Source organism: Lepus europaeus, chromosome 10 (genome assembly GCF_033115175.1).
Source record: "Lepus europaeus isolate LE1 chromosome 10, mLepTim1.pri, whole genome shotgun sequence".
NCBI lineage: Eukaryota > Metazoa > Chordata > Mammalia > Lagomorpha > Leporidae > Lepus > Lepus europaeus.
This window is the reverse complement of record NC_084836.1, coordinates 124,901,547-124,928,433: the sequence shown is the minus strand read 5'-3', so window position 1 is coordinate 124,928,433 and position 26,887 is coordinate 124,901,547. Positions and strand designations below refer to the sequence as shown.

Genomic DNA, 26,887 nt, shown 5'->3' with positions numbered 1-26,887 from the left:
AGGCCTTGATGCTGGCTGGAGGGGCACGCACAGCCACGGGTTCCTGTCCACAGTGAAGAACAAATATGTTTCAAAACAGGAAGGAGGATTTTAGGAAAGTAGCAGTCAGTGAAATTCTGCCCCCAAACACCCTCTGCAGCCCAGCAGCCTTACCCTGCCCCACCTGGGACACGTACTTTGGCATTTTCAAGATACAGGTGTGTACATGTGTATCCTGGTTTCATGGTGTGCAAGTGTGGCTGTGTGTGTGTGTGCACACGCGTGTGGCTGGCTGTGGGAGGCTGGGGCCCATCCCCCTGGTTCCTGTCCTCACAGACCCTAAATCTTTGCACAGAAGCCTTTGGCCAGCACAGGCTGTGCCGAGGGTGGCAGCCTACCATCCCACATGAGCACCCAGCGCACAGCTGGCACTGGCCCCAGCGGCCCACGGGTGTCCCTCACCCGGGATCCCTTTGCTGCCCATGCCACATTCGGCCTAAGTCACAGAGGTGGCAGGACTGTGGGGTCCGTGTGGGCCCCGCGCCCTGCGCTCAGCATCACAGTGAGGCTGCTGCCCTTCAGTTCTCAGTGGGGCGAACACAGAATAGCCCCGGGTGGGCTGCTACATCGGTCCTCGGCCAGCACCGGCCCAGGTGCCCCTGCCAGCAGCATCCTCCGCAGGCCTGCTGCTCACGCTTGCGGAGCAGTGAACATGGCCAGGGGACGGTGCCCTGGCTCCTGGCCACCGCTGGGTTCCTGTCCAGCTATGCTCGGCCACAGTGACTGGAGGGTGCTGTTCCCTGGGTCTTCAGCAGCCACGCACCTCAGAGCAGCGTCCAGAGCATCCCTGCGCCTGCCCGAGCTCTCCGGGAACAGCTCTGTCCTTGGCAGCTGTAAGACTTGTGTGCGGAAGCCCTGGTTTGTCTGTGTCCCACGGTGACGGTTTGGGTCATGGAGCACTGTCTCAAGGGCAGCCCAGTGCAGGTGGCCACCTTCTCCCAGCTTAGCCAACTCCAGCTGCACGGTGTGCTTAGCCAGAGACCTGGGACCTCAGAGTCCCAGTCCCAGCCTTGTTCCTGGACGACTGGTCAGCCAGGGGCCTCCTCGTGCTGGGCTCCGACCGCGACCCTGACGGGACCAGGACTGCAGCCAGGACAGCCAGCCACACTGCTGCTGACGCCCCCAGCCCGTGCCTGAGTCAGGGGGGCTGGGCTGTCTGCCTGCTCCAGCCCTGTGGCTCCCCCAGATGAGGGGTAGGGGGCACTGGCCCCTGGAGGGTCCTGTTCCCGGAGTGTTTTCACTTCCCGGAGAGACGTGTGCATCCAGAGTGCCTTTTATTTGTTTATTTACTTTCTTACTTGAAAGGCAGAGTTAGACCTCCCATCCACTGGTTCACTGCCCAAATGGCCACAAGGGCCGGAGCTTCTCCCGGTCCCTCGTGGGTGCAGGGGCCCAAGCACTCGTGCTGTCCGCCCCTGCTTTCCCAGGCCAGCAGCAGGCCCCCTGTGCCCCAGCACAGACCCCCACGGTGCCTTCTGTCTGTGTTCACTTTGGCTGCTGCCTCAGTAGGTGGGGATTTCTCTTCTTCCAGGTAAGCACGTGGGTGTCCGTGTGTTTGTACCGACAGCTGTGCACAGAAACTGTACTGAGCGAGGTGCATGGATGTACTGCTTTCTCCTTCTGGATCAATAAAGTATTTCGTGGAAACTGGTCACTGTTGTTTGGATCGGAACCGTTCGGTAGCTCCTGGCTGCCCTGCTTTCCTAAGCCGGCACAGTGCCCAGTGGCAGCACAGCCCCTGCCAGCACACTCTGCCCGGGGTTGTGTGCAGGCCTGGGCGGGTGGCTCTGAGCGTGTGCGTGTGGGGTGGGGTGCAGGAGGTATTCTCTTTCCCCCATACTTGCCAAGTCTCTTTCTATCAGTTATGAACTATCGTTTATTAACTTCCACACAATTTTGTGTTCCGGCAGGTTTGAAAATTTGACAGATAGAAGCGGGTTCCCATCTCACTCAGCAGTGAGGTTGTCATTTGATGGCTTTGGGTTAGGAGGGCCCCTGCCTGTGCCCACACTGCTGGGCACACAGCCCGCCTCTGACCGGCACACACCCTCCCAGATACACGTGTCCCTGGCTCCTTGCTTGCTTGTCCCATGTCCTGGTCTCATCGCTGCGTCTGAAGCCAGCCCTTCTACCAGGAAGACTGGGGACACAGCCCTGCGGGGCTCCCCGGGGCTGTTTGCACAGCGTGGGGAACGTTGGCCCTCTGGGGGCTTGGAGGGGAGTGGGCCTGGCCACCACTCTCTTCTGTGGCAGTGGAGGGTGGTCTGGTATCCTCGTCTGCACCACCCTGGGGCTGCAGCCAGGTCTGCCACGCCTGACACTCCTGGGGTTCGTGCTCGGAGCAGACGCCTGGCCCTCTGCCCGTAAAGGTGGCCTCGGAGGCGCAGGGTGAGTGGAGTCCCAGTGCCCATCGCGGCCATGTGCCAGGCCGGGGCTGCGTTAGGCTAAGGACTGCAGCACTTGCGTCCTGCTCCAGCCCACCCCAGGGCGCTGTGTGGAGATGCTGAGTAATCAGCCACCTTGGCTTGGCCGAGGGGGGCAGCAAAGGCCGAGCCCAGAGCAGCTGTCAGGTGCAGACGGGCCTAGCACTGGCTTGCTGGGGACCTGTGGTTTATTGACCTGACTGGTTTGTGCCAGAAGCCTGACAGCGGCCCTTGTCGTGGGACCTGTTCCCTGTGCGAGGTGGCTCAGCCCCTTGAGGCCACGTTGGCTTCCCCTCGCCGAGCCCTTGCTGCTGCCGTGCGAAGCTGTCTAGCGGCGACTGAAAACCGATCCTCCTGAGGCTGTGGTGTGAATAAGTCAAGTGTTCGGGAGTAAGCAGCTGCTGTGCACACCGAGAGTTCTGTTAGAATATCCGTAGTTCACCTTCAGAGAAGGAAACTGCTTGACTGGTTGCCAAGCAGGGGCCTGTGGGTGTGACGTCCCTTGTGGCCTGTCTGGCTCCCCGGCTGCCTGCCCTGTGCAGCCCCTCCCCCAACCGACCCACTGTTAACCAAGGAGGGCTGGCAGAGGACTTTGGGAAGGCGTGTCTGTGAGGGAGGGACGTGGCAGGGTGCTGGCCTGCGTCAGCCTGGGCTCCGCGCCTGCAAAGTGCACGTGAAGACCTCCCACTGCGGCGGTGGGGAGGGGGGGCGGGGCCCGCCTCCCCCACCTGCCCAGCTTCTCCACAGCCATGACAGCTGTGGTTAGAACTGTGTGATGGTGCCCCAAAGAAGTCTGAAGATTTGTGATCATCTTTGGAAGTCACAGAGAGAACAGGAAGACCTTGGTTCTCGTCTTGGTTGTAGGAAGGAAGCACGGTGTGGGTAGCTTTTATGTGCAGTGATCCCAAGTCAGTTAAACTTGCAGTTGGCTGACCGTGCATCTATGATTGTTGTGTGTGTGTCCTAAGTTGGGTTTTTGTGACTTGGAGGTTTGGGTTCCCCTCTTGGTATTCTTGGTTTATCACGTGTAGGGCGGGGGGTCCATACTGGGACCGCAACATGTCTAATCCACGTTAGCACAACATGTCTAATCCACGTTAGCACAACATGTCTAATCCACGTTAGCACAACATGTCTAATCCACGTTAGCACAACTCCAAAGAAACAAGGGCTTTTGAACACAGATCCCCAGGCCACGTGGCGGTGAGCAAAGACTTGAGCATTAAGTGGTTCTGATCCAGGAATGCTCGAGCTTAAAAGGCATTTATTTTAGCCATTTCAGTCCATGTCTTTTTTTTTCTTTTTTTCTACACTGTAATTCTGACGCAGTAGACTAATGGGTTTGCCTAATGGCTTGTGCCTTACGGATGGTTACGCACTGTTGAGTTGGTCAGGCGTTGCACGTTCGCTGTTAGAGTGCTTTGGTTTATGTGTTAGTGGGGTAGACAGGAAGGGCAGCTGAAAGGACAAGCAGCCAAGTTCCGTGTGCAACACACCTGGCCGCCCCGTGGACTGAGCCCTCCGGGCCTAGCGGTGACGTTTGCATGGAGCCCCTCCTCCCACGCGGCTGTTGGAGCAGTAGGCGGAGTTTCAGAAGCACCTCCCACAGGTTCTGACCCTGGGGGAGTCTGCTCACCGCTTGAGTGGGCTTTAGTCTGTGGCTGCCACTCCGAAGGCCGCGGTCAGGACTGGGGAGGTGGCCTCGTGCCATCATGGGTCAGAATGCCCCGGGCTCTTGGAGTAAGCACCTCAGATGTTTGGGTTTGTCACAGTCTCCCTCTGCCTTATTCCCTTGGAGAGAGCCCTGAATAAAACTGACCTCGCCGAGGGCTGGGACCGGATTTAGAATCTTAATACCAGTTTTGTTTTTCAGGTCTTGAGTCTCCGCGTCCGAATATCATCCTCGGGCTTGTGATCTGTCAAAAGATAAAACGCCCTTCAAACGCTGCAGAGTTGGACAAGGGGGAGGAGAGGCGGAGCCGACTCCAGGACGAAGCTGACATCTCAGCAGGCCCCAAGGTCCCCGCGGCTCCTCTGAGCGACAAGAAGCCCTCCAGGTACCCGCTCTGCTCTGCGGACCCGATGGGCAGCACCACGCCCCCTGCATCCCCCCCGCCTCCGCCCCCTCTTCCAGAGCCGCCCGTGTCCACAGTGCTGCCGCCCCTCAAGCCTGGCTCCGCTGGCCCCATCTCGGCGCCTGCTGCGCCACCCGCGGCCCCGGCGGCCGCTCCCCCGGCCGCTGCTTCGGCGTCCAAGACGGCCTCGCCGCTGGAACACATCCTGCAGGCTCTCTTCGGGAAGAAAAAATCCTTCGACACCCAGGCCAAGGAGTCTGGGGGGGCTGCCCCGGCTCCCCACCAGGACCCCAAGGCCCCGCTGGACAGTGGGACCCCAGCAGCCCCCCTGCTGGACCCCATCGTGCAGCAGTTTGGCCAGTTCTCCAAAGAGAAGGCTCCAGTGGAGGAAGAGGATGACAGGCCCTACGACCCCGAGGAGGAGTACGGCCCCGAGAGAGCCTTCGGCGCGCAGCTCGCCGCCCGGCCGGGGGCTCACCACGACCCGGAGCCGGCTCCCGACGTGGCGGAGAGGGAAGAGGTGGCCTACGACCCTGAGGATGAGACGATTCTAGAGGAAGCCAAAGTGACTGTTGACGACCTGCCCAACAGGATGTGTGCAGGCGCTGGGGCCGAGCCCACAGAGAGGGCCGCGGGCTGCGCCCCTGACGCCCCCACCCCCTCGTTGGTGGAGCAGCAGAAGATGCTGGAGGAGCTGAACAAGCAGATCGAGGAGCAGAAGCGGCAGCTGGAGGAGCAGGAGGAGGCCCTGAGGCAGCAGAGGGCGGCCGTGGGCGCGTCCATGGCCCACTTCTCCGTGTCGGATGCGCTGATGTCACCGCCCCCGAAGGCGGCTCTGACCAAGGGCGAGCTGCTGGAGCCCGAGCAGCAGCAGGCTCCAGACAGGTCCGTTGTGCCTGCCGCCCCCGCGGCACAGCAGAGTGTAGACACGCGACAGCGGCGGGACCCGCGGCAGGCCAGGCGGTTGGCCGCGGAGAGCGGCGAGGCTGGGCCTGCCAAGCCCCCAGCAGGCAGCAGCCAGCCCGGCCCTGCAGCCAGGGGACCTCCCGCAGGGACTCCTGGGGTCCAGGGGCCCGCGCAGGCCCAGGAGGAGGAAGAGGCGACACCTCCTCCATGGGTTCCAGGTGAAAAACCTCCACTGATGCCCACGCAGGACAGCCTGAGGGGCGAGTACTCAGGAAACCCCGGCCAGCTGCCCATGGAGGGCGTCCATCCCGTGGCAGCTGGGGACGGCCTGGCCAGACCTGCCCGCAGGGTGCTGCTGCCCACGCCCCCGAGCACCGCCCTGCAGCCCGGCTTCGCTCTGCAGAGCGACGGGCAGAACTTCTGCTCCCCCGCAGGGCGGGACCCCTTCCCCAGCCCCGCGTTCGCGGCTCAGGAACGGCCTCTCGGCGGGGCCCCCTACGAGAGCCCCAGACACAGCCAGTGTGCCGGCAAGAGCAACGGCCCCGCCGCCGGCGCTGAGATGGGCAGAGAGCCCCTGGCCCGGGCTGGGGAGGGCCCCGCCCAGTTCCCCCTGCCTGGCCAGAAAGGGGGGGCGCCCCCGCCCCCGTTTCAGGGCCAGCGTGAGCCGGCCCGCCCTTTTGGGATGTCAGCGCTTCACGGCTCTAACTTCCCAGGACCGCGGGGGCCGGGCCCTTCATTTCCCGAGGAGAACGTCGTTCCAAGTGACGGGCCCAGGGGGCCTCCGCCTGCCAGGTTCGGGGCCCAGAAGGGGCCCATCCCTTCCTTATTCGCGGGTCAGCACGGGCCCCCTCCTTACGGGGATGCTAGAGGCCCTTCGCCCCCCTTCCTCGGCGGCCCACGAGGAGCAGCGCCGACCCAGTTTGAAGAACGCAAGGACCTCCACGGGGAGCAGCGGGACTTCCAGGACCCCCCGTATAGCGAGGCGCCCGGCCCGCCCGCCCAGTTTGAAGGACCAGAGCGAGCGCCCTGTGTGGGCAGCAGGGGCCCCGTGCCCTTCCCGTGTGGCGGCCAGAGGCGGCCTCTGCTGTCTCAGCTCAAAGGGCCCCGGGGAGGCCCCCCTCCATCCCAGTTTGGAGGCCAGAGAGGACCACCCCCTGGCCATTTTGTGGGTCCACGTGGGCCCCACCCTGGCCAGTTTGAAAATGCCCGGGGCCCCCATCCCGGCCAGTTTGAAGGCCCCAGAGGCCAAGCACCGGCCTTCATGCCGGGCCCCAGGGGGGGTCAGCCACAGCAGTTTGAAGAGCAAAGAGTGAACTCGCCACCCAGGTTTGCGGGTCAGAGGGCACCTGCACCCCTGCCGTTGGCTGGGCCCAGGGGCTCTGCACCCTTTCCTGAGAAGAGTGAGCAGACGCCAGCCCGCTTCCACTTCCAGGGCCAGTCCCCGCAGGTGCTGAAGCCGGGGCCCCGGCCCCTACTCGAGCTCCCCAGCCACCCCCCACAGCACAGGAAGGACCGCTGGGACGAGGCTGGCCCCGGCTCATCCGGACAGGGCCCCGAGGCCGACGCGCAGTGGGGGTCTCCTGATTTCCGGGAGGCCAAAGGCCACGAGTACAGAGGCCAGGCTTTTGAGGGGAGGCCGAGAGAACGCTTTGAAGCCGGACCCAAAGACAAACCAGTGGACGAGCCCGAAGCCCAAGTGCCCGAGAGTCGGCAGGGCCGGGGCTTCGAGGACAGGAGGCGGGAGCGAGAGCGCGGCAGGAACTGGAGCCGGGAGCGGGATTGGGAGAGGAGCCGCGAGTGGGACCGGCACAGGGACAAGGACGCCGGCCGGGAGTGGGACCGAGGCCGGGAGCGGAGCGCCAACAGGGACAGGGAGCGGGGCCGCAGCCGAGACCGGAGCCGGAGCAGGAACCGGGACCGGGAGAGAGACAGAGACAGGAGACGGGACCGGGACCGGGACCGCGAGAAGGCCAGGGACAGGGAGCGGGGCCGCGACCGGGACCGCAGGGACCAGGGCAAGAGCAAGGAGAGCGCGCGGGACCCCAAGGCCGAGGCCGCCTCTGCCCAGGCCTAGGGGCCCGGCCCACCCGGACCAGGGGGGCCTCCTGTGCAGACAGGCCCAGCCCCCACAGGTCCTTTCAAAAGCCAAGGTCATAAAATGCATTGAACAAATAGTTTGAAATAGCTGTGAACGTAGACACAGATAGCAAATTCTGGACTTCAGAAATTACTGTAATTTTGTGTATAATGGTTTCTTACAAAATTTCACCTCTTACAATTCTGATACTTTTTTTTAAAGGTAAGAACTCTTTAATATTTCCATTTAAAATTACAGAAATGGGAAAGTGTCCACAAAAGCATATTGCTTTTTGAGATTATAAAGTTATCTTTTCCAGTAACTTGACTGTTGTGAATTTTAAGGGACTCCCGGAGGGCCCTGGACCACACCGCTACTGGCTTCTTGCCTGTGGGGGCGTCGGTCAGCACAGGCCCTGGCCGCGCGCATGCCTGCGTGTGCCGAGCCGTGGCCGGGGTGGCTGGTGCCCGAGACGCGCGTCCAGAACGTTTAGGAACCCGAAACTTACAGATATATCTTTCTTTCACTATAAAGAAATCTGAGTTACCAACTTCCATCCAGAAACCAAAAGGTAAAGTTCGCAGTTTGGCTCAGCTTTATTTGCCCCCTCAAAGGCGTCCTTTCAAAAGTGTGACTTAAAGCCCCGTCCGTCCTAGTAGAGAAAGCGTTGCATTTGAAACAATTTGTTGAAAGATGTTCTCGTTTTACCAACCTGGTGGAGAAAATTAACCCACAGGTGTACCTCGAGGGTGGCGTGGGCTTGGATCGGGAACGCTGTCTCGGGCTTCACCACCAGCAGTGCTTCCTGGCCCCCGGCTCCCAGCTGCTGTGTTTTCCAGGGGATCAAATGGAGCGGCCTCGTGTACAGTCAGAGCTGGGGCACGGCCCCTGCTGCCGGCTGATCCACCTGACTGTACACATACACTTTGGTAACTTTATATTTTCATAAAATGACTTTTGCAGATGTAAGATGAGAGAATTGGTTTCTTCCGTGCAGCCTCTTACCCCATCGGTGTCGCCTCGCAGCTGGGGGTGGTAAAACCACGTGTCCATCAAACAGGCAGGGTGGCAGGTCCAGCGTCGGATAGGATGTGAAGGGTTCGGTTTTTGTTTTTTTTTTTTTTTTACATATAAAGCAAATTTTTCTAATTTAAATACACAAATGTAAAAATCAAGTGTGTTCCTTTAGGTTTACTTGATAGAAATTTCTGTAAATTGTATTTTATATTGCAGAGTATTATATCACTGTACATTAAACACGGACTTGATAGGTTTTGTTACTTGAGTAGAATAAACATCTACAGAAAGTTCTCGTTTCCCGTCTCAGTGAGCCTCCAAAAAATGACATGAAAGGCAGAGATGGTCCATCTGCTGGTTCACTCCCAAACAGCCCAACGGCCCAGGCCCAGCCAGGCCTGAGCCAGGCATTCAACCCGGGCCTCCCACAGCCATCACCTGCTGCCCACAGGGCCTCCAGAACAGGGTGCCGTGGCCCCTGCAGGTGTCCACCCTGAGCCGGGGAAGCTGCAGGCTGGGTGTGGGCACCTTGATCACGTGGCGCCTTCTTGGGGCTCTGTCCTGAACTCGGGACAAGCCCACATCCAGCTGTGGACAGGACCGGCAGGCATGCAGGGAGGAGGGTCCCACGCCTGGGCTCTGACCTGGGGTCCTTGGGTGTCAGAGCAAGAACCACGAAGCCACCACAAGCCTCACGGGGAGCCACCGGTCTACAGAGGTCAGGCACAGTGTGGCTATGGCCATGCCCCTTGGCCAGGGTCCCCCGCCCTGCCTGGCCCGTCCAGCTGTGCACCGCCCCCGCTGGGAGGGAGTGGGCAGGTGCTGACGTCGCCTGTCCCAAAGGCTGGCATCGCGGGTGTCGGTGTGGTGCTTTGGCCACGACTCAGCTTGTCAGCAAGTCCCTGTGTCCATCCAGCTGTGAGCGGGTGCACCCACACATCCTCGGCCCAGGCAGGACAGCCCCCCCCTCGGTGGAGCTTGACCTCCAGTCCCGACTGGGGGACCCCGAAGCAAGCGCCCACGGGAGGGCGGCCCCGGCAGCCGGCAGTGCCCGGCTGCAGACTGTGGGCCCGGGGCCCTGCCCCCTCCTCCCAGGGCCGGCTCTGACCTCACCGCGGCACAGGTGGGTCCCGGGCCACGTTTAGCTTTCCAGAAATGCAGTTTGAGTCCAGCGCCTGGGTCCGGAGGCCGCAGTGTCCGGCAGGTGGAGCTCCCGGGTCGACCACCAGCAGAGACGGGGACCGGGCACCCTGGGAGGACAGCGGCTGCACACCGCGGCCACTGCCCGGGCCCGGGGCAGCCACGACGGGGCCGCGGTGGCTTCGGCTCCTCGACGTCTTCCTCTCCCCGCTTCAGCTGGGACTTCCACCTGCCACAGCTGGGCGGCCCGAGGCATCGGGCGGACACAGGTGTCACGGAACGCGCGCCCCCTGGAGATGGGTGGGGCGGGACCCGGCGTCCACGGAGGAGCACGTGGGCAGTGGCGGAGCTGCCCCCACCCTGCCCAAACGCCGAGGCAGGAGGCACAGGCCGCGGGAACGAGGGGCAGGGGCCGGGCCCACCTCGTGCCCCCGCTGACCGCAGGCCGAGGCCGGCGTCCGGTTCCTCTGGGGAAAGCGGCTGCCTTCTCTGCCCCGGAGACGGGCACCCGGCCAGGGGCACCCGCGGGCGCAGCAGGTGGGCGGCGCGGGAGCGGAGACGCCCCTTCCCCAGGAAGAGCAGCAGCGGGGGTTCCGGACTCGCAGCCGGCCGAGCCTCGGCAGCTCGGGCCGCACCGGGGCCCAGGAAGGCGGGTGCCGCGGCGGTGGCGCCCCGGGACCTGCGCGGATCTCCCGACGCCGCCTGCACGGCGCGACCCGGCGCGTCCGCCCAGCCTCGGCGCCCTGCACCGCTCCCGCAAGCCCGCGGAGGTGCGCGCGCAGCCGCCGCTGAGGGCGTGGCCGGGCAGTGGGCGCCGCTGCTGAGGGCGTGGCCGGGCCCGGGCGTCGAGGGTCCGCGCGCGTGAGGCACGTGGCACCAGCCCCCGCAGGTGCGCGCGCAGCCGCCGCTGAGGGCGTGGCCGGGCCCGGGCGTCGAGGGCCGGCGCGCGAGGCACGTGGCGCCCGCCTGCCCGTCGGCGCACGAGGCGCGTCCCGTCGGGCCGCAGAGGTGCGTGCGCAGCCGCCGCGGGGAGGCGGGGGCGGGGCGGCCAGGCGGTTGGGCCAGGGGCGGGGCGGCGGGTAACGGAGGGGCGTGGCCGGCGCAGGGGGTGGGGTTACCGTTGCGGGGCGGGGCGGCGCAGGCGCACTGCGCGGCGTTCACCGGTTTCCCGCCCCCCAACGGCGCGCCCGCGGTGGCCGGCGCTGCGTCCGGCGTCCTCTCGGGCCGGGTGGCCGCCTGCCCCGCCCGCGTCCCGCGTCCGCCGCCCCGGCCCGCGTCCGCCGCCCGCGTCCCCGCGCCCCGCCGCCGTTGGGCCGCGCCGCGCCGCCATGTCGGGCCCCGGGCCGCGGGAGCCGCCGCCTGAGGCGGGCGCGGCGGGCGGCGACGCGGGCCCCGAGGGCGCGGGCGGCGGGGACGCGGCGCTCGGCGAGCCGGGGCTGAGCTTCACGACCACCGACCTGAGCCTGGTGGAGATGACGGAGATCGAGTACACGCAGCTGCAGCACATCCTCTACTCGCACATGGAGGCGGCCGACGGCGAGCTCGAGGCGCGCCTCAGCTCGGCGCTGCTGGCGGGCCCGGGCGCGGGCGCGGGCGCGGGCGTGGGCGCCGCGCCGCCCGTCTACCCGGTGCTGTGCCCGCCCGCGCTGGCGGCCGACGCGCCCTGCCTGGGCCACATCGACTTCCAGGAGCTGCGCATGATGCTGCTGAGCGAGGCGGGCGCGGGCGCGGCCGAGAAGACCCCGGGCGGCGCGGACGCGGCCGGCGCGCGGGCCCGGCCCGACGGCGCCAAGGAGGGCCCCGACGGCGCCCCCGAGGCCCGGGCCAAGTCGGCCGTGCGCGTCCGCCTGGAGGACCGCTTCAACAGCATGCCCGCCGAGCCGCCGCCCGCGCCGCGCGGCCCCGAGCCCTCGGAGCCGCCGGGCGTGGCGCTCAACAAGTGCGTGCTGCGCGCGGGGCTGGGGCTGCGCCGCGCGCGGGGCCGCCGCGGGCACCTGCCGCTCACGCGCCGGGTTTTCCTTTGCGTGGCAGTTTGGTGACTCTGATCCGACATCCGTCCGAGCTGATGAACGTCCCCCTCCAGCAGCAGAGCAAGTGCACGGCGCTGGTGAAGAACAAGAGCGCGGCGGCCGCCACGGCGCTGCAGTTCAGCTACCCGCTGTTCACCACCGGCGCCTGCTCGGCCGGCGGCCCCTCGGGCCTGGCGCCCACGCAGGTGCCGGGGCCGGCACGGGCCGCTCGCGGGTCGGGGCCCCCGGCGGGCCGCGGCGCAGGCGGTGAGGCCGCTGTGGCTTCCTTTCCCCGCAGAGTTCCGGCGGCGCCTGCTCCGTGCTGGAGGCCGCCAAGCACCAGGACGTGGGCCTGCCGCGCGCCTTCTCGTTCTGCTACCAGCAGGAAATCGAGTCCACCAAGCAGACCCTGGGGAGCAGAAACAAACCGTTGCCCGAGCAGGTCTGGATCAAAGTGGGAGGTAAGACGGGGCCGCGCGGCCTCGGGCAGCCGGGAGGACGGCGGCTGCTCGTGGCAGTCCCGCCGGTGCGTGCGGCTCCTGGATCCCAGCGGTGGAGCCGACCACTGGGAGGGTCTCCACTGGCCGAGCGTGGGTGGACGCACGGGATTTCCGGTTCATCTTCAGGGTCTGGGAGCACCCCGCGAGGCAGGGGTCTGTTGTCCCCCAGCCCCGGGAGAGGGGGCCGAGGAGACGCGGCCCTCAGTGGGCAGGGGGTGGGGTCGGAAGCAGGAGGCCCTGGGGGAGTCAGAAAGTTCTGGAATTTAAGAAACTGCCGAGGAGGGGGCCTCCCGCCTTGCGAGTTACCCCGGGCCCTTGGAGGCTGCTTCTGACTCCTCCCAGCCTGGAGACGCTGGGCTGGGGGTGCGCGGCCCCCGGGCCGTCGTGTGGTTTTCTCCTTGTTATGTACGCCTGGGGCAGAAGCGAGCGTTAGGGCCTAGTAAGGGGAGAAGGTGAGTGTCCCAGCAGCCCCTGGGGTGGTGCCTGTGGGCGCCGGCTGAACCGTCACCGGGTCCCAGGGCCTCAGGGTGCGGCAGGTGGCTGTGGTGGGCGGGGACGCTGTGAGCTGACGCCCTGTGTGGGCCCACGGGGCTGAGGGGAGCACCCCCGCCCCCTCTGGGTGTCAGAGCGCGGCTGAGGGGGCCCCCCGCCCCCTCTGGGTGTCAGCGCGCGGCTGAGGGGGCCCCCCGCCCCCTCTGGGTGTCAGAGCGCGGCTGAGGGGAGCCCCCCGCCCCCTCTGGGTGTCAACGCGGCTGAGGGGAGCACCCCGCCCCTCTGGGTGTCAGCGCGGCTGAGGGGAGCACCCCGCCCCCTCTGGGTGTCAGCGCGGCTGAGGGGAGCACCCCCGCCCCCTCTGGGTGTCAGAGCGCGGCTGAGGGGAGCACCCCGCCCCCTCTGGGTGTCAGAGCGCACCTGAGGGGAGCACCCCGCCCCCTCTGGGTGTCAGAGCGCGGCTGAGGGGGCCCCCCTCCCCCTCCTGGGTGTCAGAGCGCGGCTGAGGGGGCCCCCCTCCCCCTCCTGGGTGTCAGAGCACGGCTGAGGGGAGCACCCCCGCCCCCTCTGGGTGTCAGAGCGCGGCTGAGGGGAGCACCCCGCCCCCTCCTGGGTCTCAGAGCGCGGCTGAGGGGGCCCCCCGCCCCCTCTGGGTGTCAACGCGGCTGAGGGGAGCCCCCCGCCCCCTCTGGGTGTCAGAGCAGCCGTTGTCCCGTTAGGGTGACCGTATGGTACAGAGGATCTGACGAGAAAGGGGCCTGTGACAGGGTGAGCTGCCGCACAGCACAGGACAGGGGCTGGCGTGGGTGTGGCAGCTGGACCGGCGTCAGAGTCGGTTCCACGCGCTCCCCCCGGGGAGTTTGAACGCGGTCAGCGTTGGCGGGCGCGAGTCACGGGCGAAACTGACACACGTTCTCGCCTTCTTCCGCAAAGAAGAAGCGCTATGTAAACAGGCCATGAGCAAGAGGAACCGGAGCAGGATCCGGCAGCTGGACGCGAGCACGGAGCGCAGAGCCCTCGGGGAGATCCAGAACGTGGGCGAGGGCCCCGCGGCCGCGCAGGCCTGGCAGTCCTCGGAGTCCTCGCAGTCCACCCTGGGGGAGCAGGCCCAGAGCGGGCCCCAGGGCGGGCGGTCCCAGCGCCGGGAGAGGCACAACCGGATGGAACGAGACAGAAGGTACCGCGCATGGTTGTCGGGCCGGCGTGTGGCTGTCGGGTCAGAGAGCGCCATTAGCCATGTGCTCGGGGGCGGGGAGAGGAAGCGTGAGCAGCATCACCGGGCGTGGCCTGGCAGGTCAGCGCCCCAGGACCGCCCTGTTCTCAGTGAGGGCCCACAGAGGCGCGTGGGGAGTGGGTGTGGGGGAGACCGGGCCCGCGCCCCCAGGCGGCCTCTCCCAGAGCCAGCAGCGGGGGTGTTGCCGGCAGGAAGGCTCGTGGGAGACCCAGAGCCCGGGGCTTGCTGGGGGCCGTCGCGTAGGCGGCTTCTCCCTGGCACGCGGCTCGCAGCTCCCCGGGGAAGGCAGGTGCTGAGCACCGACCCTGGGTGCGGGGGGCCACCCTGACTGGCCTCCGGAGCGCTGTGGTCCAGGAGCCGGTCCAGGGCCCGCCGGGCACACGGGCTGCTTGGTTCTGCGTTTTGATTTGCTCTTTCGAGAACGCAGGGAAGGAGGAGTTCGGGGGCGCTGAGTTGTCTCGCGCGTGGGTTTACTCTAGAGCTGAGCTTTCCCTCTGTGTGCAGTTAAAGGGCCGGACCGGTCCTGTCTCCCGGTCCGGCGGTGACGCGGAGCCAAGTCCTCAGCCTTCCGCTGCGTGCGTGCGGGCTCCGTGCGACGCCGCGAGGCACAGATTGGAGGACACGGCGGAGCTGTGTGCACGCACTGTGGCTGAGCTGCCCGCCCCCCCCCCCCGGCTCACTGTGGGCCGCGCCGGGCGCTGTGTCTGCCGTGGACCGGGACCAAGCGCCTGCGGGGGAGAGGCCTTTGCCGTGTGTTCGCTGTGGGCTGTGACCACGCTCGATTCCACGCCGTCCGCAAGTTCATTGCCTCTGCCCTGGGGTCTGCTGACTGTACAGCAAGGGAGCTGAGCGGAGCTGGCGTGCGGCTGCAGGGAGTGGCTGTCCCGCTGTGCAGTGGCAGCCCCTGGGGGGCCTGCGCCCCCGCCGCAGCGCTGCCAGTCCTGGGGTCCCGGCCTCCCACGTGTGCGGTCTGGAGGGGGTTCCGCCTGGCCCAGCCCTGGCTAAGACGCGAGTTGTGCTTTAGATGCCCTCCGGAGAGCTGCGTCTCAGGACGTGGTGGGGGGTGGTCTCTGCCCGGGGTCCTGGGCCTGGAGAGCGAGCGGCTCCTCTGAGTGACAGGACGCCCGGGCGCACACGCGCGCTCAGCGCTGGGAGCCTCTGAGCCTGGCCCTCGGGAACTCAGCAGGGGAGGCTGCAAGCCGTGTGGAGGGGCTGGGGCCCCTCTGGGCAGCCCTGGGCCAGCAGGAGCGGGGCCCGAGAGGCCTCCTGGGCGCCCAGCGCAGGCCCCAGGCTCGTCCAGCCCCTTCCCGGGACGCTCGCTGTCTGTCCTGCCTCAGCCTCTGAGTGACGCGTTTGCATCCTGACCGCAGGCGCAGAATCCGCATTTGTTGCGACGAGCTGAACCTCCTGGTTCCGTTCTGCAACGCAGAGACGGACAAGGCAACGACGCTGCAGTGGACCACGGCGTTCCTGAAGTACATTCAGGAGCGACACGGAGATTCCCTCAAGAAGGTCAGTGCTCAGCGGGCCCCGGGGCCCTCTGTGGGCACGATTGGCTGCCAAGTGGCCTTTCCACCTCCCGGGGAGGCCGCCTGTCGCTGCCCGAAGACGGACGCCCGGTCCCGGCGGCAGCGCGAGCAGAACCTCCCGGGGAGGCCGCCTGTCGCTTCGAAAGCAGTGACCCTGTCAGGTGACACAGCACCTGCTCTGTGCTGGGCCCCAGGGGCCCAGAGGTGCGCAGTGGACAGGGGCCTGGTGACCTGGGACGAGCCATCGCTCCCTGGGTCCCATCTGCATGTTTGTCGGCGGTGGCCCCAGCCTGCTCTACTCTCCGAACGCACAGGTGGTTCCCAGGGACGAGGGGCGGCAGTCGTGGGCGCCTGCCTTGGGGGGGCTGCAGGTCCAGGTTCCGGCTCAGAAGTCCAGTCGCCGAGGCTGGTGGCTTTGTCGCTCCAGGAGTGACTGTTAGGCCTTAGGGACGTGAGCTGTGGGGTCCTGAGTGTGTGCCTTGCCCAGTCCGTCGGCGGGCACTGCTGCTGGCCCGGCAGGAATCGGACTGGCGAGTGAGCCGAGGTGGCCGCCGTAAGCGTTCCTGGGAGTGCCCCAGCGGCCGGGCGTGCGCAGGTTCTCGGCCCTCACCCCCCACCCTGCCGTGTCCGCGTGGCAGCCGCGTCCGGGTCTCCTCGTTTCCTGCTCTTTGTTTTCCTTAGACCTCGAGTTGCGTTTTTAAGCCGCCGTGCTGTGCTGTGTGTGGTCGCTCGTGGGTATTTATAGTGCACTTACCCCCCTGTTACTCGTTAGAGGTTTATAACTCTGGAAGTAGAACCCCCGTCGTTAACTGTGTGTTTATGCTCAAAGATTAGATAGATTTGGGTGCGTGGACATGGTAGCTTGTTCCTGAGTCGGGTTGTTAGGCCCATCAGGGGTCAGGCAGGCTGACAGGCCTGTCAGAGTGCACGCGGCCCGAGCACGTGTAGGCCGGCACCCCAGCGCGTGTGTGCGGCCCGAGCACGTGTAGGCCGGCACCCCAGCACGTGTGTGCGGCCCGAGCACGTGTAGGCCGGCACCCCAGCGCGTGTGTGCGGCCCGAGCACGTGTAGGCCGGCACCCCAGTGTGTGTGTGCGGCCCGAGCACGTGTAGGCCGGCACCCAAGTGTGTGTGTGCGGCCCGAGCACGTGTAGGCCGGCACCCCAGTGTGTGTACGTGGCCCGAGCACGTGTAGGCCGGCACCCCAGCGCGTGTGTGGGGCCCGAGCATGTGTAGGCCGGCACCCCAGTGTGTGTACGTGGCCCGAGCACATGTAGGCCGGCACCCCAGTGTGTGTGTGCGGCCCGAGCACGTGTAGGCCGGCACCCCAGCGCGTGTGTGGGGCCCGAGCACGTGTAGGCCGGCACCCCAGTGTGTGTGTGGGGCCCGAGCATGTGTAGGCCGGCACCCCAGTGTGTGTGTGGGGCCCGAGCATGTGTAGGCCGGCACTCCAGTAGGCCGGCACTCCAGTGTGTGTGTGCGGCCCGAGTCGGCACCCCAGTGTGTGTGTGCGGCCCGAGCACGTGTAGGCCGGCACCCCAGTGTGTGTGTGCGGCCCGAGCACGTGTAGGCCGGCACCCCAGCGTGTGTGTGCGGCCCGAGCACGTGTAGGCCAGCACCCCAGTGTGCGTACGTGGCCCGAGCACGTGTAGGCTGGCACTCCAGTGTGTGTGTGCGGCCCGAGTCGGCACCCCAGTGTGTGTGTGGGGCCCGAGCACGTGTAGGCCGGCACCCCAGTGTGTGTGTGCGGCCCGAGCCGGCACCCCAGCGCGTGTACGCGGCCCGAGCACGTGCACGCACGCATTTCCATGGCAACTTGCCCCCCTTCATGCACACTGTTGTCTTTACAGATGTAACGCTGAGGTTTTGAGGTGGGTTTTCTGGGTGGGTTCAGCGTGCACGTCACTCGACACGTCTCTCCCGGTCCGAGGCGTCTGTTCAGGCATGGAGGGTCCTCTGGGCGGCTCTGTGGGACTGCACAGGGATTGGGTGTCTGGCTGAGGCCGGGGGGTGAGTAGGAGCTGGGGCTCCTCAGATGTTCAGACAGTGCCACGGCTGTGTTTGGGGGCCACCACAAGCGGCCACGTTGCCGGGGTCTGGGGCAGAGGCGGACTGGCCAGGCATGCTGGGCTGGAGGCTTCCTGAGGGTCAAGGCGCCCGAGATCTGACAGCTTTTAGAGCCATCCCTGGCCTCCGTGGGGAGGGAAGAGACGCGCCTTGGCTGCAGGACGTGGCAGGAATGAGGCTTCCCCGCGTGCCGGTGGTTAAGCGGTAGCTGGGAGGGCGTGGGCTGACGGGCACAGCTGGGGCTGGCGGGAGGGGCGGCCGGCGGGGGAGTGGGAGTGTGTTGCCGACCAGCCGGAGGCAGGCGTCCCCCAGACAGCCATGCGTCTGTGTTCGGGTGCACGTGATGTGCAAGTACCGTGGACGCCCGTGGCCTGATCTCAGCAGGTGACGCTGACCGTGTGCACCTCGTGCGCACACAGCTTCACGCTCAGAGCCGAGTCTTCCTCTCGAGTGTCTCATGCGTCTCAAGACCGGCTCCTCCTGGTGCTGTGGTGCCGCGCCCGCGCCCCCCGAGGCTGACGGCACCACCTCGTGCCTGTGCCTGCACGTGGCGTTGGTGAGCTTCTGCCCTCACCCAGAGCACGCCGTGGCTGGCACTCTGTGTGTCGTGGCCTGCGCCGGTGGCCTGGGCGGAGACGAGGGGGGCCGAGGCGCTTGTCTGCAGAACGCGTTCCTGGGCTCCGGCTGTGTACTGTGATTTCGATCTCGACATCATTTCAAGCCCAGAGACACAGAGTAGTGCAGAGAGCTCCGTCCCTGGCGCTGCCCACGCCGTGGCTCTCGCGTGCCTGAGTACCTGGGTTTGGCCATCGCAGTAGGACTTCAGGGGCCCTGTTGATCCATTCAGGTGCTGCCCCTGTCCCAGTAATGTCCTCGGGCGTTTCCCTGGAGGAACTGGGCCAGTCACTGACCATGCCCACTAGTGACAAGCCTCAGCACGGCCCCGCACGCTCCCTTGTCCCCAGCGTCAGGGGCAGCCCACCTGCCCTGCTGCCCCTCTTGTCACCAGGGCTGGCTCCTCCGGCCACACTGGAGTCAGGCCCTCACCGTGCTGCTCTGAGCCTGTTGCTGATGTCGGAACTGCCCCGCCCCTGCTCACTTTGCCTGTCGCTGTCCTGGGGGAGCTCTGGGTGGGGACCCCTGCCAGCAGTAACCCCTTGGCCCTCGTTAGCTGCCCAGTCAGGTGCCCCCTCCCCACCCTCTCCTAGACCTACATTCCCTTCCTTCCGCCTCTGGTTGCTGCTCCCCTCTGCCTCCTGTGTAGCCAGCCGCGGGATGAGAGGTGACCTCGTGGCTTTCTGTGTAGCGTGGACACACGCCACGGCCTCCGGGATGAGCCCTCCCTGCCGGCTGCTGCTCTGTGCCCGGGTTCTCCGCGTTGAGGAGCCCAGGCTGTGTGCGCCGTCCTGGAGCTGAGCAGCTGAGGGACCTGAAGAGCACCCCCATCCGTGTCCAGTGTCCGTGGCTCTCTTGGTCAGTAGGGTGCCTCCCCTGCCTGCACGCTTGGCCCCCCAAGTCTACAACCAGCCTCACCCTCCAAACAGGAACTCCCCCAGTCTTTTGCCTCCAGGGTAGGGAGGGTGGGGCACGGAGTTGGACGACTGTCCTCGCACAGGGCGAAGGCTGGTTCTGTTGAACGCCCCGGTGTCCATATTCCCGGAGCCCGGAGCTGGACGGTCTTTGGGTGCCCGGCGGCTCTGCCTCCCGCCAGCCCGCAGTGTGGAGCTCCTGCTCTCGTCCTGTGTCGCCCCTCCCAGGCTTGTGTTCGTGAACCAGCCCTGCGCGTCATGTGAGTGGGGTATGGACGGTCACCTGACCTTTGTGGTGTGCCCATGGCGGGCCATTCTGCACAGAGACCCAGCCCACATGAGAAGTAGTCACCCAGCAGGTGGGGCCCGCACAGACTATCCCGGCCTCCATCAGGCTATGAGTGCCGCCACCTGCCTGGGGCATGCTCTGAGGGCGTGGGCACTGACGCGCTGCTGCCGTCAGTGCTGCTGATGTGCTCCGAGGCCGTCTGTCGCGTTCGGTGGTGGGCGACTTCCCTCCTAGGAGGAGCAGGACACCAGCGGCTCTGCCTGTCTCCGTGTGTGTGTGTGTGGGGGGGGGGGGGGTGACAGGTGCCTCAGCTGACATCAGCAGGAATTAAGGGGCCCCAGGGACGGCTGAAGCCCATGTTCGCAGGGCTGGCCCTGGCGCAGCCTCAGGGCAGGCTGAGAGTCCCTGTGGAAGCTTTGAGGGCTGTTGGACGGGGACTTTTGTCTGCTCTGGGGACACGCTGTTGAGCGAACCTTTGTAGCTTGTGTGTGGCTGCTGCAAAAGCTGTGTTGGGATCTGTTTTGAAAATCAAGTCTGCTGTCTGTGCCGATGAATCTACCCTGTGTTACCCTTGGGCCGTCCTGAGCTGCTGGGGTCCCCATCACCCCTGCTAGGGGCTCCTCATCACCCCTGCTGGGGCCCCCGTCACCTCTGTGGGAGGACACCCCGTCACCTCTGTGGGAGGACACCCCGTCACCTCTGTGGGAGGACACCCCGTCACCCCTGTGGGAGGACACCCCGTCACCTCTGTGGGAGGACACCCCGTCACCCCTGTGGGAGGACACCCCGTCACCTCTGTGGGAGGACACCCCGTCACCCCTGTGGGAGGACACCCCGTCACCTCTGTGGGAGGACACCCCGTCACCTCTGTGGGAGGACCCCCCGTCACCCCTGTGGGAGGACACCCCGTCACCTCTGTGGGAGGACACCCCGTCACCCCTGCTGGGGGCTCCTCATCACCCCTGCTGGGGCCCCCGTCACCTCTGCTGGGGGTGCATGTCTTTTCTGTCGAAATTTGCGTTTATCTTTATCATTTTTTAAAACCTTGGATCTGTGTTTTCCTTTCTCAAGTTTTAGTTTTTCCTGGAGTGCTGAGTTGAGTTCACTCGGTTTGTTTTCTGCCCGGTGCATCTGAAGCGGGTTTCTGTGTTGCCTCGGGGAGCGCGCCCCAGGTTGGGCTGCGATCCCCTGGTCGTCGCTCCGTCCTTCATATCTTGCAGTTTTCATGTTTGCCTCTTCGAGCTGTGAGTTCTCTCGGAGTCCATTTTTAATTTTCCATCTACACAGGGGTCTGCCTTTTTTTTTTTTTTTTTGACAGGCAGAGTTAGTGAGAGACAGAAAGGTCTTCCTTCTGTGGGTTCACGCCCCAAATGGCCGCTACGGCCAGAGCTGAGCCGATCTGAAGCTTCTGGGTCTCCCAGGTGGGTGCAGGGCCCCAGGCACCTGGACCATCTTCCACTGCTTTCCCAGGCCTTGGCAGAGAGCTGGATTGGAAGTGGAGCAGCCCGGACTCCAACCGGTGCTCATATGGGATGCCGGCACTGCAGGCGATGGGGCCTCACCGGGACACCACAGCGCCAGCCCGCGTAGATGATCCTCGGTCGTCATTCCGGTTGAGGAGGCCCAGCGAGGTCTGTCTGTCCACTGGGTTGTGGTCACCACACTGTCCCTGGAGGGACAGCTTCAGCTTGACCCACTCCCGCCGGCCTGCAGCAGAGGCCTTGCACAGCCTCGTGGTTGTATGGAAATGGTTTGGAGAATCTCTCAGGTGCCTCCTGACATCTGAGAAGTGGTCATTTTCTTCCTTTCATTTAGTTATTCTAAAAGGTAAATTCTACTTTGCCAAACTTAGGGAGCTACTTTGTGTTTACGCTTCAGGTGTCAGGTATAGGAAATTATCAAGATGTGGTTCATCTTAACTTGTATCCTAAAGCCTCTCGACGTTTGGGAGAACCGGAGTCTGTTTACGTGCAGATGCAGCTTGCGCGCGCGCATCGTGGGAGTGGTGGTCGGCCTTGGTCTCGGTGCCGCCCACAGGTGCAGCGCGTTGGCCGTGGCACCCAGCTCGGAGCTCGCGCCAGCGGCAGCAGAGTCCCTTCCACTTCTCATCCCAGGCTTGAATTAAATATAAACTGAATAGACGTCAACAACAATGAAGGACTTGAAAGTGGACGTTTCTCCAAGGAAGATACGCGGACAGGCAGTACGTACACAGAGGGACACTGGAAGCCACCAGTGCACGTCAGCAGCGCAGGGAGGCGCCGCTTCACAGCCACCAGTGCGGCCGTCGGCGAGGACTGGAGAAGCCGGAGCGCTGTGCGTTGCTGTGAGGGTGTAAGATGACCCAGCCCTGGACAGCTATGGCAGTTGCTCAAAAAATTGAGGTTAGACCTCGCGCCCGGTCGGGCAGTCCCATCTCAGTGCCGGAATGACGTTTGTCCGCGCGTGCTCTTGGCGGCAGCAGCCCAGCCGCCACGGGCAGTGAGCGCACGAGCGGGGAAGGAGCCCCGCGCCCGCCTCGGCGTGACGACGCGAGCGTTTTGCCGAGTGAACGGAGCCGGCTCCAGGAGCAGTGCCGTGTGATTGTAGTGTGTGAGGCCCCCAAAGTATTCGGAAATCACAGACAACCACGAGTGTGGCGGGCAGAGGGAACACCGCCGCGCTCCGCCCAGGGGCCAGGGAATGGGCGGGTGTTAGGGTGTGGCCAACGCAGGCAGCACGAGGTTGATTTAATCAGTAGCAGGAGAGCAATCGCGTTCCCTAGAGCTGCCAGACGAAACCCAGGAATGGATTTAACCAAGGACGCGTGGGGACCTCTGCAGTGAAAATCAGAATCTGAAGAGGACACACACGGGAAGGGAAGGTGTCCCGTGTCCGTGAGCTGGAAGAATCATTGTTACTGATGCGGCCACATGCCCAAGCGATTCACACACTGAGTGCAGCCCGTCAGAACTCCATGGCCTTGTTTAGAAACATGAAAACACTGCTATGATTCGTGGAGCCACAGAAGCCCCTGAACAGCCGAGGTGAGCTGAGCAGAGACCTGCGGTGGCTGCGCCTCAAGCCCTGACCGCACAGCAGCGCGCCCGGAGCAGCGGACGGACGCACAGCCCGCCAGGGGACCGGGAATCCGTGGGCTCAGCCAGCCGACGGAAACGGTGGAGAAGGCAAGTCTGGAGCAGTTGGTGCTGGGAAGCAGGGTGTCCACGCGCACAGGAAGTACAGCAGCACCTGACCCCATCCCTCACCAAATTAAAAGACAAATTGGGGCCGGCGCCGCGGCTCACTGGGCTGAGTCTCCACCTGCAGTGCCAGATTCTAGAACCCGGGTTCTGGTCCCGGTCAGGGCGCCAGATTCTGTCCCGGTTGCCCCTCTTCCAGGCCAGCTCTCTGCTGTGGCCCGGAAGTGCAGTGGAGGATGGCCCAGGTGCTTGGGCCCTGCACCCCATGGGAGACCGGGAGGAGGCACCTGGCTCCTGGCTTCAGATTGATACAACACGCCGGCTGCAGTGGCCATTGGAGGGTGAACCAACGGTAAAGGAAGACCTTTCTGTCTGTCTCTCTCTCACTAACTCTATCTGTGAAAAAACAAAAAGTGTATGGAAATCTGCAGACGCGAGCCCCCGGCCTCCCTGTCCTTCATCCTCCCTGTTCTAAAGCCTTCCATTCAGAACAGGGCTGTGTGAGGACGCGGCCACGACGTCCTCGCCGCTCCTGGTGGCCAGCCCTGTCCGCGCCCCCGTGGCCTCCCTGACCTGGTGGCCAGCCCTGTCCGCGCCCCCGTGGCCTCCCTGACCTGGTGGCCAGCCCTGTCCGCGCCCCCGTGGCCTCTGAGTCGGGATGCAGACCTCGTGCTGGGTCGGCAGCTCTGAGATGCGCCCCCGTTCTTGTCAGGAATGGGCGGTTTTCCCGTCCTGCACGTCCGGGCCGTGCTGTGTCTTTTTCTTCCCATAGAGGGGTGGGTGACCTAAAGTCTTGATGGGGTCCGGCTCTGTGTGTGGTTGTTTCTCAGGAGGCCTGGTTTGAGGCCATTGCAGTGCCGGCTTCTTAGAGCTGGCGTGCCAGGAGCTCGCCCCACAGGGAGAGCCACAGTGACGCTGCCCGCTGTGCCGCGGCTGGCAGGGGGTCGACTGCCGAGCCGGCATTGGTGCCACTGGTGGTTTAAGTGGTACATTTTGTGTTGGTTTTGCCACAGTCTAAAAGTGGCTGCCCGAGTCCCTGTCTGTCGCAGGCGCCCTCCCGAGGGGACAGGAATCGGGGTGACACTCGGCTCAGCAGCCCATGCTTTCGAAGAACGTGCACTAACGACCCGTCTTGGCCCTAGGAATTTGAGAGTGTGTTTTGCGGTAAGACTGGCAGAAGGCTGAAGCTGACCAGGCCGGACGCCCTGATCGCCTGTCCCGCACAGGGCAGCCCCTCGATGGAGATCAAGTGATGGACTGAGCAGGAGTCCTCAGGCAGCGAACGGCCGTTCCTTCGAGATCCGGAGGTTCCCTGGTCCTGGAGCTGACCGTCCGGCTCGAGGGGGACCGACTCAGGTTGATGGGCTCCAGCAGGGCCCGTGAGAGCGCACTCTGTAGAACAGGCTCCCCTGGCACGCAACACGGCCCACGCACGGCCCACAGGCTCCCCTGGCACGCAACACGGCCCACACGTTACGGCAGCACACTCTGCCGGTCAGTACACACCAGCGCGCACATGGGGCCGCTCTGTCTCCCCTGGCACACAACACCGGCCCACTCGTGGCCCGTGAGAGCGCGCTCTGCCAGTCTCACACAACACCGGGGCCCGTGGAAGCACACTCTGCCACAGTCCGCACTCAACACCGGCCCACTCGTGGCTGTGAGACCATTTGGGGTGATGACATCTTGATAATTAGTAATTTTCAATGATCTGATTCCATCATGTTTCCTCAACATGATAACTTGAAGGATTAACATCCTTTGTAATTTCTTTCGTCCTAAAAGGTGCATTGCTTTTTACTTATTTCATTTACATTTTAAATCTGCCCCTCCAGCAGCTGGAACAAGTTACATTGTTCTTAGGTAGTAGTTTGGAAATTTTATTTGCTTTGTTGTCGCTCCCCTTGGTGACGGCGCCGTGCTGCAAGGGGCAGTCCTACTGTAAACTCCCCAGAGACCCCTGCAAAGCTACTCCCGTCCATAGAAGCGATATTGTCAGTAGACGCTCAGTGTGCACGTTCCGCACTGAGAGTCATTATCTTATGTGCAATAAACTGCAGTGTTCGGAACCGAGTTTTCCAATGAGTGGCTTTATTACAACGGGAGACCAAGCCTCTAGTGCAGTCTGCACGCGGCAGTGGGTGGGGTCCGGCGCTCTGGACGGGACGCCGTACGGACTTCCCGTCACTCTGCGGCCATCCACCTGCGCGTTCGTATCGTAGCCTGCACACGTGTCGTGTAAACACTGCCGAGTGTTCCCATCGCACGGCAGTGTGCACAACTCGGCACGCGACACCTTCCAGCCCTCGAGCGTCGGGTGGCAGTTATCACCCAGGCCTGCGTCTGAGGTAAGACGTCACAGATGAACGGAGGGGAGCCAGGCGAGACACGCTCGGGCCCCAGCGTCCACTTGGCCAGCACCGAGGCCAGGACAGCTCCCGGGCGCTCCCGGCGACGGCGCGCGGGTCCCAGGGAGCCCTCTCCACGCTCTGCTGAAGCTGTGGTCGCTGCCTTCTCGCTTGGCTCAGTTCTATCTCAGGAGCTTCTGGGACCTGATTTTTCCCCGCCCCCTCCTAACACGGCTCCTTGGCAGGCCGACGTGTCGCAGATCCCCGGAGTCCCCTGAGCACCGACGGCCCCGGGCAGACCGGGATCCCCGGGCAGGCCAGGCTCGCCGTGAGCACCGTCTCGACCGTCTTTGCTTACGCCAGGCACGCCTTGGGGTCCTGGGACAGAGCGGGAAGGTGAGCAGCGCCAGGTGACAGTGCTTCACGTCCCGAGCACCCAGCCCCGGCTGACTCGGAATTCTGGAGGCTGGGGGAGGTGGCCGAGCCCAGGGCTGGAATGCCGTCCACCTGGAAGGCCACACGGAGGCGACAGAAAGCCTCGCAGGTGGGGACCTGGGGCGCCTGAGCACTGGGGCACTGGGTGGAGGCAGAGCTGGGTTAGCCACGGAGCACCAGGTGCGTGCAGGAACAGCCGGAGTGGACAGGCCTGTGTGGGTGCAGGTGAGGGTCCCGAGCCGGGCACTGGGGAAGGCGCAGGTCTTCGCGAGGAGTGGCAAGGCTGCTTCCCTCCTCGACAGACCACGCGTTTTTGACATTACAAAAATGGACCCTCCAGGGACTGGTGTGTGGCTGTGGAAGCCGCTGGTTGGGGGCGAGGCACGGTGGCACAGCGGGTTACGCCGCTGCCTGGGATTCCACGTCCCACACTCGAGGGCCGTTTTGAATCTCGGCTGCTCCATTTCCTAGCCAGATTCCGCTAACGTGCCCTGAGAGGTGGCCGGTGACGCGGAAGTGCCTGGACCCCTGCCACCCACGTGGGAGACCGGGTGGAGCTCCTGGCTTCAGACTGTCCTGCCTTAGCTGTTGTGGACATTTAGGAAGTGAACCAGCAGATGGAAGATCTGTCAGTCTACCTACCTGTGTATCCCACCCCCCTTCAAATAAGTCTTTAAAAAAAAAAAAAAACTGGCTAGGAAGCCCACGTCCCTGGAGGGTCCTGACTCCAGCTTCCTGCACGGCACAGGGATGGCTCGGGTGGCTGGACCTGGCCTGAGTTCTTGGCCCTTTGCTTCATCCTGGGCCCTGGTGGGCGTCTGGGGCGTCAGTTAAGCAGATTTAACTGACCATTCTTGGCTAAGGGGACCATTGAGGCAGCTCCTAACCTGGCTTCCGGGGAGGCAGGGAGGAGGGGATGTCCTCCCTACAAAGAGGTGCGCTCGCACCCCAGGCCGCCTGCAGCGTGGCACTGTGACCTCCTACCTTGCAGTCCCTGGTCTCCGTCAGGCCCGTCCAGCCCAGAGCCTGCCGCGCCTTTGTCTCCACGGTCCCCTGGGCTCCCTGTGGCGAGAACACAGGGTGTTGGGGTGTCTGCTGCAGCCCCTGCTTGGGGGCTCGCCAGGCAGAGATGCCGGCCATGCAGGCCCGACAGTCTGCAGAGAGGCCCCCAGTCACCAGCCACAGGCAGCCCGGCTCTGCTGGAGACACCGTGCCGCCCAACAGCTGACCCAGGGTGCTGGGGAGCCCCCACCCCGCTACTCAGGTCGCACACCTCCTGGTCTGGGAGCCCCCATGTGGTGAGAGCGCCTTGTGACGTCAGAGGGGCCAGCCGACGCTCGCCAGCAGCAGACTGTTCTAGAACCTTGCTCCTGGCAAGCGAACCCCTCGGTCGGCACGCGAGGCCGCTCACCGCAGCAGCCCGCCCTGGGCTCTGGCTCAATTAACCTCAGTGCTGCGGCCGTGTGCGCCGTCAGGCGTGGGTCACGCGGCGGCCACCACTCACCCACCGTTACGGGAGGGAGGTCAGAAGTTGGCCTCCCAGGCGGGACAATGAGCTCGGAAGTTGACTGCTGGCCCCGTGCAGCAGGCGGGGCGT

General features: G+C 64.7%; 3 protein-coding genes across 7 annotated transcripts in view; 2 read left to right on the top strand and 1 right to left on the bottom strand.

Annotated features, from left to right (window-relative positions):
- Positions 1-8,778, top strand: part of DIDO1 (death inducer-obliterator 1) — a 43,017-nt gene extending 34,239 nt beyond the window's left edge. For all 4 annotated transcript variants that reach the window (XM_062204460.1, XM_062204461.1, XM_062204457.1 and 1 more), the window contains exon 17: positions 4,336-8,778. In XM_062204460.1, coding sequence (XP_062060444.1) covers positions 4,336-7,517 — 3,182 coding nt within the window. In that variant the 3' untranslated portion in view covers positions 7,518-8,778. The remainder of the gene's footprint in view (positions 1-4,335) is intronic.
- Positions 8,779-11,005: 2,227 nt separating this feature from the next.
- Positions 11,006-24,574, top strand: TCFL5 (transcription factor like 5). 2 transcript variants are annotated; one of them, XM_062204456.1, is made up of 6 exons: positions 11,006-11,616; positions 11,709-11,892; positions 11,985-12,147; positions 13,615-13,855; positions 15,283-15,424; positions 23,650-24,574. In XM_062204456.1, the coding sequence occupies exons 1-6, from the start codon at positions 11,006-11,008 to the stop codon at positions 23,758-23,760; spliced, it is 1,452 nt and encodes a 483-aa protein (XP_062060440.1). In that variant the 3' UTR covers positions 23,761-24,574. The 2 variants fall into 2 exon arrangements, with proteins under 2 accessions (XP_062060440.1, XP_062060439.1); XM_062204455.1 differs by having other exon boundaries at positions 13,612-13,855.
- Positions 24,380-26,887, bottom strand: part of COL9A3 (collagen type IX alpha 3 chain) — a 17,031-nt gene continuing 14,523 nt past the window's right edge. Inside the window, exons 31-32 of the mRNA XM_062202587.1 lie at positions 26,275-26,352; positions 24,380-25,233 (exon numbers count right to left, since the gene is read on the bottom strand). Coding sequence (XP_062058571.1) covers positions 25,043-25,233; positions 26,275-26,352 — 269 coding nt within the window. The 3' untranslated portion in view covers positions 24,380-25,042. The remainder of the gene's footprint in view (positions 25,234-26,274; positions 26,353-26,887) is intronic.

Bases quoted from the DNA above. Each gene is read 5' to 3' on its own strand.
- TCFL5 (XM_062204455.1), top strand. From the start codon at position 11,006: ATGTCGGGCCCCGGGCCGCGGGAGCCGCCGCCTGAGGCGGGCGCGGCG. The intron at 11,893-11,984 runs GTGCCGGGGCCG...CTTTCCCCGCAG, and splicing joins CGGGCCTGGCGCCCACGCAG to AGTTCCGGCGGCGCCTGCTC. The intron at 13,856-15,282 runs GTACCGCGCATG...TCCTGACCGCAG, and splicing joins CGGATGGAACGAGACAGAAG to GCGCAGAATCCGCATTTGTT.